This window comes from Danio aesculapii, chromosome 15 (genome assembly GCF_903798145.1).
Source record: "Danio aesculapii chromosome 15, fDanAes4.1, whole genome shotgun sequence".
In the NCBI taxonomy this organism is placed as follows: domain Eukaryota; kingdom Metazoa; phylum Chordata; class Actinopteri; order Cypriniformes; family Danionidae; genus Danio; species Danio aesculapii.
The window spans coordinates 23,851,035-23,861,544 of NC_079449.1; the positions used below are offsets into that span (position 1 = coordinate 23,851,035).

The following is a 10,510-nucleotide window of genomic DNA, read 5'->3' on the forward strand; positions in this document are numbered from 1 at the left end:
CCATAGTATTTCTGGATTTAACTGAACTGATAATAGTTCACCCACATAAAAACATATGCATTTTGAGATATGGCTCAGTGTTTAGTCCATACAATAAGTCAATAAAAACAAAATTGTTTGGTTACCAACACGTTAAAATGAATCTAATATCCCTTATAAAAATGAGTGATGTTTTAATTAAAATTTAAATGTATAAAACAATAGTTAAATTGTGCTTGCCATGGTTTAAATATTATTAGTTTAGAGGTGCGGATTTTCATAGGTCATCCACAGAAGTGAAGAATATGTATATTTTATGTAAATTTAACCACTAGGTCAGTGTTTCTTAACCACGTTCCTGAAAGACCACCAACACGCATGTTTTGGATGTCTCCTTTGTCTGTTACACCCATTACAGGTATTTCAGCCTCTGCTAATGAGGTGATGATATAAATCAGGTGTGTTTGGTTAAGGAGACTTGGAAATGTGCAGCGCTGGTGGTCCTGCAGAAATGTGGTTGAGAAACACTGTTCTAGGGTCAGTGTCCTGGAGAGTTTAGCTCCAACCCTAATCAAACATATCTGAACCAAAGTAATCTGAACCAGCTAATCAAGCTCTTACTAGATATACTAGACACTTCCTTGCAGGTGTGGTAAAGATAGTTGAAGCTAAACTCAGCAGGACACTGGCCCTCCAGGACAGAGTTTGGAACCCCCTGCATTAAACTAAAAATATTGTAATACATTTTACATGATGTTCCTTTTGGGTCTAGACCAGGGGTGTCCAAACTTGACCCTGCAGAGCCGGTGTCAAGCTCCAACCCTAATCAAACACACCTCAAAAGCAAGTTGGAACTAAACTTAGCAGGACACTGGCTCTCCAGGACCAAGTTTGGACACCCCTGGTTTAGAATTTACACAGAAACTTTTCAGTCACTAACTAAAATGCCACTCACTTTATTTGATGCATATAGCAATAATTAAATATGACACTTTATATTAAATATCTGGTACAACTGCACAATTTTGTGATATTAAATTGGTCCTAACATTGTAATTAGTAAAAAAAACAAAAAAAAAAAACATGGGTGGTGCAGTGGGTAGCGCTGTCACCTCACAGCAAGAAGGTCGCTGGTTCCAGCCTTTTTTTCCTCCACATGTTCAAAGACATGCGCTATAGGTGAATTGTCTATAAGCTAAATTGTCCATAGTGTATGTGTGTGTGAATGGGAGTGTATGGGTGTTTTCCAGTGATGGGTTGCAGCTGGAAGGGCATCCGCTGCATAAAACATATGCTGGATAAGTTGGCGGTTCATTCCGCAGTGGCAAGCCTTGATTAATAAAGGGACTAAGCCGAAAAGAAGACAGAAAACTAAAAAACGCCACCAACAAAAAAATTAAGATAGTCTGGTAATACATACACCTACTACCAGGACAATAAATCACTGACAGAGGCAAAATAAAAATCTTGAGCATCATTACTATGGGGTCAACTTTATTTCATGTACAGGAATAAAACTTTAACAAAAACGTAGGACTTTTTTGTGTGACTCAAAACACTGTTCTGACAGACTTGGATGCACATAAAGGATAACACAAGATTAATTTCACAAAATTACCGTGTTGATATTTAGGTTCTAAACATAATACTTTGGGTACAATTAAATGCACAGACAAGACTTGCAATTGGATTACTCATTCAACTCAGTCTTAGACGAAAGTGATGCTTTTTATGACATGAAACCATTCTCACAGGACACAGATGAGAGAGTTCAGACTGACGAGACTCCAACTTTGCTTTTGTGACTGATTTTAGTGATCTAATTTCATCAAGGTCATTCCTGACTCAAACATAGACAATTAATAAGACAGATCATGTACATCAAAGTCCTTCATAATTACGACTTGTGACAATTACATAACATGGCCGGCTTGCTGTCACATCTTGACAACATACAGCTAACCTACACACATACACGACATAGCTTTCTAACATTAAGGTGTGACAACAGAAGAGTTTCCAGGTGATTGTCATTGTTACCAAACAAAGTTAGTCAACTTTTTCCTTTTAAAAGTAACAACAAATAAAGGTAAAGGGTAAAAGCATTAAGATTTGATAGTGTTGTTCTGGTAGCCTGTCTATTAGCGTTATCATTTGTTCACAGACATTCGGCTTCTATCTCTAAATATGTCGTTTAATAGTAATGGAAGTAGGGTAAAAAATTAAATAAAATATTTTGCAAGACCAAAACAAAACATTCTCCACTGCTCCCCCCACATTTAACATTTAACTAATTAGGCTAAAGACATTGCTGATTTGGTCATTGAAAACAATCTGCAATTAAGGCAGGGCATTAGGATAACAATGTCTTATTTGGGCATTAAATGTCAAAATACATTACATTTGTAGCATTGAGAAAGATAACATAGGCATGATGGAGACTGATGTTTAAAAATAAAATCAATACAAAAACCAATCGTAGAGAAAGGCTACTCATATGTGCAAAATCAATTGAGCAAAACACATTTGAGGCATTAGGTCAGGTTAATGTGACACTTCATAAAATCCTACCACATTATTGTATTAATAACGGGTTGATTTAGAAACATCATAACATAGTTTTGGACCACTCTATATGAGAGATTCACTACAACCACCACCATTTGTATTTTCAACCTTGGCAAGGGAAGTTTTGGCAAAAACACATAGGCTATTTTGAGTGTAAATATCACAATATTGGATTCTTATTTAAAAACGACAACAAAAATCAAATTAGTCTACCGTATGTTGATGTATTGAGTCTAGCATTAAAAATTAGAGTTACACATTCAACAGATCCTCATTTAGTGTAATACTTCCAAGTACAGCAATAATGGTGAAAGGAGCAAGTAGCGTTTCCTGATAATATATAATGAAAATGTAGTAAAACAAAAGTTACTTAGCGGTAGTGAATAATGACGCATGGCCCATCTTGTATACATTACACATGTGCATAAATAAAACAATGCGGTGAGGGTTCGGGCTTCTCCATCTTTCATATATAGTGTACCGCCCTAGTAGGAACCGCTTCATGACACCGTTGGGTGGTGCCAAGCTAATCAAAAAGACTAAAAACTATTCAAAGCTCATTTGTTCTGGATATTTTCATGTAGGTTGTAGTGTGAAAGCCGCTGTGTTCTAGGACACAAAGTAGTGTTTGCTACCGCATTCAAAGAAGCAAAGAAACAATCCCCTGTTAAGACACCAGAAACTGCTCATGTTTTAAGTCCATGCAGGCTTCTTCTTCTTCTTTTCTCAGTTCACAAGAAGCCACACACTAATGCTCCTCTCTCTGTAGTGTACGGTGTTGTATGTGGAATTTAGTGTTTACTTGGTAAATATCTTTAATTATTGCATAAAACCTAACAAGGGAATTGTGTACATTGGCATGAGACACAATGGCACAAGGTAATGACGAGGCGGACAGGTAAAGGGCAGTAGTGAGGATGTGTGAGGAGCCGGAGTGCATGTTTGTGTGTGTATGTGTGTGTGAGAGTGTACATCTAAGGGCTGCTATGGAAGACAGTCTGCTCTCTCAGCTCAGTTCGTCCTCTGGATTGTGCTGGTCCAGCAAGCGGACGTGGGTGAAGGGAAAATGGCCATGCTTTCCCTTGCATTCACCCTCCCACTGCCCGTTTACATTGATCTTGGTCACCTTCACCATGTCGCCGACCTAAAAAACCCAAAACAACAAAAGCGTTTGTTAGCATGATGAACAAAACAGCAAACTTTAGAGAGTTCCACTAGGAGGCGCCAATACCATAAATGTTTTTATAAAAAAAATCAAAGTAATGGTTTACCATTGAAAGAATCATGCCATAATTTACTTATAGATAAACTTTTTGCATTCCAGATGAAGCAGATCAGACTTGTATTCAATTATAAACTAGTTCTTCCCAGCTTTATAATAGCACAAGTTTTTAAAGCTCCAAACCCAAATGTTTGATTAATGTAATCCATATTAATTGTGGATTAATGAATATATTCTGAAAATAATTGGCATGTTTTTGAAAGAAAAATACCCATATTTTAAAGTTTATCACTGACTTCAAGTCAACAAAACAACTCAAAACTAAAGCTGCGGTCACACTGCACTTTTCTCCCCATAGACTTCCATTCATACGCACGCGAATGCATCAGACCAGAAACGCAAGCTTGCACAACAATTTTCACAGTTTGATGTGTTATAAAGTTCAAGCTTGGTGAACTCTGACCTGCCAAATCGCATCACATGATTTCATGAGACCAACTGAAGATCAAAACATGACCTCTCTGGACAGGAATTTAAAACATGGACTGATTGCTCGCTTTTTAACTTCTAATCATCTTGTTTAATCAACAAAATTTCGCACGCACAAACTCTAGTGTGACCGCAGCATCATTCATATGCGCCATTTGTCACTTTAGCTTCTGCTGCAAATTGTGATTTAGCAAAAGCTGCAATTGTCATGCAGATATTGTCAGGGAAGCTCTGTTCTGTGATCAGTAGTAAATCTCCATTCAAAGAGCCAGAGGGCGCTCTCATGTGGAAATTAAAAATGTTGAAGAAACCGCAGGCCACAAGCCACCTTTCCACCGCACATGACTGTCGGAATACGCCCCCTTGTGGCAGTTGCACAGAATTTTCATTTTTGTCATACACCATGGGAGAGAAGCTGTTCTCGCAGTGTCCGAAATAAAGAAATGCAAAAGAGCCTTTATTTTCTGTGCGTTCACCATGGTTGATCGAATGAATGAATACTAGAAAATCAAAGACCACCAAACATTTTTGGAGGGAATGTGGAGACAACGTAAAAAATAAACAATATTTTATTTGGTCATTTATGAATTGAAATATCTTTTTAATATAGACTTTTTTCTGATAAAAAAAAAAATAATAATAATTGTATAGTAAACAGTGTTTCTCATCTCGCGCGCACGGACCTGCTTGGACAACACTGGAACACATCACATCTGGTCGGATACGGTCTAGTCGAAGGAGAAATATTTTAATGGATCCGCAGCTCAAATTGGATCAGAATTTTTCGCATACGGAGATGATCGGAACTCGACGCAGCTCCCGGACTATTCTCCATTGGAAATTGATGAAATTTGTTGCATCCCTTACTGTATGTTCACACCAAAGGCAGCGAGACCGTGAAAGTAGCCGGAAGTCATTCATTTTCAATATGAGCCGGCGAGGAGCGGCGCGTCTTCACCGGCGTGGCCGTCGAGGAGAGTTGAAATCAAGTCAACTTTAGGGTAATGCGCTATGAAACGGTTCGGCAGCAACCAATCAGAATGTAGAAGTGCACCACTTGAGAGCAGTCCACAGAACACAGTCCTGTAAACTTTGGTTCCGACCACAGTTCTTCCCAAGGGTTTTAGTATTGCAGTCACCGGATTTCCAATTATTTACAATGTTTTTTTTGCAAGGACTTAAATTTAAAAAAAAGCTACTGGGAGTTACTGATGTGCATTAATGTTTTTTTTTTTTTGAAACGGGAATCTTATGCGAACTAACAACAAAACAGTAATACTGCTTCAGAATATTTCAGACATATGCACACATACTGGATAAGTGGAGCAAAGCCACAGCACACGCAACAACTGAATCTTCCTAATTAAATTAATTTGATAAAACGCGCGCAACATTTCCACACTATAAAGCACATTTTAATGTGGGAAAGTAAGTGATTTGCTGATATGCTGCAACGGCTCCTTTAAATACAAGATCAATGTAGCGAACTTGGACGCTCTCGCCACCTTCAGTGTGAACGCAGAGTTATTCTACTGAAATAGCCACATCATCTCATAGACGGATTAGAAGTTAAAACATGTTAAATGTGGTATTTTTATGTGATTTCAGATAAAGCAGCATTAACTAAACAGATTGATGAACTTAGAGTTAATAGTAAACAGTGCGCCATTTGAAAGCATGTACTGGAGATAGTTTTAAAAAAGCTTATAATCTTTTAATTAAGCAATTATTTCCTTCAAAAGCTCATCACTTTGCTTCAGAAGGGATTCAATAACCTACTCATCAATATGAATGACTTATAACACATTAATGTGCTTCTTTTTAAGCATATATTCTATACATACACTTGCAATTCAAAGCGGAGTAGTCACAATATTGGGAATAAGAAATATAGTATTCCACATGTGAAGTGGATAAAAAAAAAAAGTTCTGACAAACATGACAAAAATGGGTGCTGTTAAATAGGACAATTGTGGGACAACTTTAATGAAATGTTTTGATCCACTTCAAATGTAAACTACTTTATACATCCAGAATGCCTTGAGGGTTCATAAATTATGCAATAATTTTCATTTTTAAGTTTATTAATATCTCAAAAAAAAGAAAAAAGAAATACATTTGTTACCTCCAAAGCAAGAGCCGTCTTATCATAGGCATTGGGGACTCTCTTCTGAATCGCCCTGGCATAAACTGGGCCATTCTGTAGATTGGGTAAGGATGTGGGCTGGGCGTATTGGCCCGGTTCACCAAGCAGAGGTGGAGACTGAGCACTGTGGCCGTCAGAGTTGCCGTGAGCGCCGGATCCTCCGACTGACCCGCCGGGTGCACCTGATGTTGGTGAGGCAGGTCGGTACTTCTCCACATAGGGCACAGGGATCATGCCAACACGGCCTTCTGAATTCTGAGCATTCCACCACTGCTCCTCCGGCTTTTCCAGCACTCGGAGAACATCACCCTTTCGAAATGGAAGGTCCTCGTCGTCGTTGCCGGGAAAGTCGAAGAGAGCTCTGACGTACTCCTCTTCCAGCCTCGGAGGAGCTCCTCCTGTCCCCGCATTGACGCTGATGAAGGAGGAGTGCTTGGATTTGCTGATGGGCTCAATGAGAGTGGTGGTGTCCAGGTAGTGGATTTTGTAGAACTCCAACAGGGCAGGTAAGGCATCAAATTCCTGATCTCCAATCCGGAACCGAGGAGGCACAAGCCCTGCAAGATGACATTAAGAGATGATGGATAATCAAGATCTGCGTAAATATAAAGGGGTAGCTCACCCAAAAATCCCATTTTGTCCACAATTACCCATCATAATGTTAAACACGAAAAAGTTATTTAACATCGGAATTAGGCAAGTATTTTATTTCTAATATGGAGGTGAAAATAGCTACTTGATTCCAACATTTTCAGAATATCTTCTTTTGTGTTCAACAGAAAACGAGAAACTAATACAGGTTTGGAACTTCTATCAGGGGTGTATATTTAGATGTCTGGCCTGAACTCTCTCTTTAATCCATGAAGCCCTGATAAGTGTTGCAAAAGCTAAATAGTATAACAATGTAACATCTTATAGGTTCAACCTATAGAAAAAGCAGCAAATAAAGATTAAAAATTAAATATTGCTGGTCATTTCATTTCAGTGTACAAAAAGTGAGTTTTTGTTATAGAAGAGATTCACAAGACCTATATTAACGAGTTTAATTCATAAGAATGACTGAAACATAAATAATAAGATTATAATTGTTATATTATAAGTTTATAAGGTGAGAGAGACAACATGTAGGAGTTAGAATGGTATACAACAGCGGTTTTAAAATTAGGGTCAAACTGAAATAAACGAGCATTTTGATGAAGATAAATAAGCAAAAATTTATATAAACAAACAAACCAAGAACACAAAAATATAAAATACGATTCAAACGACGCAAAATGTAATTATAAAGTAAAAATACTTCTATGTATCTGCTACTGTCAGTTAATGTGTGAACAAATGAATAACTATGGCAAATAATGACACTTATAACAACTAAACGTTTCGCATGTTATATTACAATTTTTCACATTAAAATTTGGCATAATCCACGAATCAATATAAAAATCATTTAGCACACGAGAATGATATTCGGGGCCCGTGTAGTGTACAAGATCGAACCCCTTGTTACACAGCACACCAAAATGACGCGAGAAATTAGACTGAATGTGCACAACTATTCGTAGTATAGAAGTTTCATCGAGCTGCTAAGCGTTTTGCTAAAGCAGTATTTATCCGTCCCGTCGTTGGTAATATTTTAATACATCCGTTCAAACGCTTACCTGGTCCTGACTGGCGATTGCTGCTGATGCTGTTTATTATGTAATGAGAGACTTTGGAGTTCTCCGACACAGACAGCACGTAGTCCCCGGGAATAGTGATCGAGTCCCGCACCAGGAACACTCCATGCCTCTGCCCTTGGAGCAGCGAAACCGCCTCTTGCCGGCTTAATCTCCCCCAATACCAGCTCCCTCGGTCCTCCGAATCAAAATTTCCGGCCATGACTAGCGCTAGAAAAAAGCCCAGGCTTCACAGGCCTTCCCTTCGCCTCTCCTTATCCGCAAGCAGCGTTCAACTCATGCAAAAACTTTACCGCGTTCCGTTGTTGAACACGTTTCGAATACGCGCAGCATTCGCACACTTTTCAACGCTTTTTGGTCCAATCGGGTAACAAAACTACCGACGTCGGGATCCCAACGTGCATGGGACGCAAAAACGGCGGCTATTCACCCAGATCTTCTGATAATTGTCCAGTGTAAACCAAAACGTACATTGGAAGTTGTCACAAGGAAGTTCAAATATTTCAAATGGCGGACAAGGGAAACAATTTTTGACCTTATTTCCCGGAAGTGATGCAACAACAGCCACCGCGGTTGGTGCCTATTGGTGGTCATATTGGTACGGTCAATTTTGAAATTAGGCCTTAAACTATTATTATTATTGAATTTCATTTGAACACTTTACTGTTATATTTATTTATTTTATGTATTAATCAGTTGTTTGTAATCGTTCATAAGAACACAACTATAACTTCTCAATTTACATTTGTTTATCATATTATGATACATTTACATCTCATTAATGTTTGTATTAATCATACTTCCACTAAACATTACAGTCTCGTTAAAATCTAGTTTGAGAGAGCTAGTTCATCAAGTAGCTAGTCCAAACTGGTTGTTAACCAGTCCAAGCTAACCCCCAAATTGCCTGAGCAAACAAACATCTGGTTTGTTGAGTGGTCTGAGATGGTCTACTAAATTTGACCAGTTAGACACCCTTTCAAAAACATAAGTTAAATATACTTTTCACTAACCACATTCGCTAATTTATTTAAAGGTCGCTTGTACTGTAAATTATTACAATAAACGGAAGTGCGTAAAGACTGTCGTTTACAAGCGAGTGCATGCAAGACAAAATGAGCAACCACTAGATGTCGACATCGATTACTAATAGTTTGTAGTCTTTCTACCAGTCTCGCCCAGTTACAATTCAGCTCAAATGGTATAATCTAAGATATATTGACATATTAACGACCGACATTTTTTTCGATGTCGCGCAACGCATAGATGAAGTGTATATTTGTTAAAGGTTTATTGATTTTGATGCCAACAACAGTCAAATACATTTTGATTTGTTTACAAATAATCATACACATATTGCTGTTCCGATTTGACATTCCTTGCATTTCCCTTGCTTCATTAATCATTGTGGGAGTACAGAAATACTGACCAAGTCATTGTTCACAGCTCTTCAGTGCACTTATATCGATATATATTCCGTAATGGCACAACTTTTCTAAAAGTTATGGCTTTGAAACACCGCAGGAGATTTTGAGGCTACCTGTTGACCATGAAATGACATGATAAAACATATTGGTTACCTTTACAGAGGCTACTAAACCATTCATGTATAAGCTAATAAAACATGATTTGAAGATGGAGCTTAGAAAAAGATATGAGCCATAGTTTCAAACTCGATTCCTGGAGGGCCGCAGATCTGGACAGTTTTGCTCCAACCCTAATCTAACAGCTGATTCAACTAATCAAGGTGTTCACTAGAGATGAAGCAGGTGTGAGTTGGAGGTGGTTGAAGCTAAACTATGCAGAGCTGTGGCCCTTCAGGAATTGAGTTTGAGACCACTGATATAAGCTAATATGATGTGATGACGTTAACGCTCTACAGTATTTGCAGTTAATTAAATTCAAAATAATGGGAAAAAACGAATTTTCATTAAGACAAATCTAATTAATACACTGTAATTTACAGGAATATTTGAACTATTTTGAATTACGTATATGAATAATGTAAAGTTTTAAGTAGGCACTAAATATAGGTGTATACTAAACACTTTATCATTTTATTATCAGTGGATAAATAGAAATGAAACCTTAATATCATTTAGAGGTTAAAGGATCTATTCTAACAAACAGAGCTAAGAAATCTCACATCTCTTTAAAATCCATGTCAAGCAGCAACAACAGAATATCATTATAAACCAATGTGTAGCCAAACAACGATTCCATGCAGTGAGTCTTTTCTCTTTGGCCTCAGTCCTGCTGCTTTTCACACAAACATGTTGTTTTTGGGCCAACACTGACAAAAGATTTTGGTTTTCCACGGTATAAATTAGGGGCACTTATTACGAGGATCTAAGTCCCATCCACCTGATACTTGGGACATGCATATTGACTGGACTGAATGAAATTGAAGTTGTTTTCCACTGCTGGAGA

At 37.9% G+C, this 10,510-nt stretch overlaps 1 protein-coding gene across 1 annotated transcript; it reads right to left on the bottom strand.

The window, feature by feature from the left end:
* Window positions 1–1,456: 1,456 nt before the first annotated feature.
* On the bottom strand, window positions 1,457–8,595 carry crk (v-crk avian sarcoma virus CT10 oncogene homolog). Its single transcript, XM_056473550.1, has 3 exons — window positions 8,063–8,595; window positions 6,384–6,961; window positions 1,457–3,691 (listed from the first exon to the last, which is right to left on the bottom strand). The coding sequence occupies exons 1-3, from the start codon at window positions 8,280–8,282 to the stop codon at window positions 3,554–3,556; spliced, it is 936 nt and encodes a 311-aa protein (XP_056329525.1). The 5' UTR covers window positions 8,283–8,595; the 3' UTR covers window positions 1,457–3,553.
* Between the last annotated feature and the right edge of the window lie 1,915 nt (window positions 8,596–10,510).

Excerpts from the sequence above, each read along its gene's own strand:
- crk (XM_056473550.1), bottom strand. The coding sequence starts at position 8,282 with ATGGCCGGAAATTTTGATTCGGAGGACCGAGGGAGCTGGTATTGGGGG. Across the intron at positions 6,962-8,062 it reads CAATCGCCAGTCAGGACCAG|GGCTTGTGCCTCCTCGGTTC; the intron begins GTAAGCGTTTGA and ends GTCATCTTGCAG. Across the intron at positions 3,692-6,383 it reads AGACGGCTCTTGCTTTGGAG|GTCGGCGACATGGTGAAGGT; the intron begins GTAACAAATGTA and ends TGGGTTTTTTAG.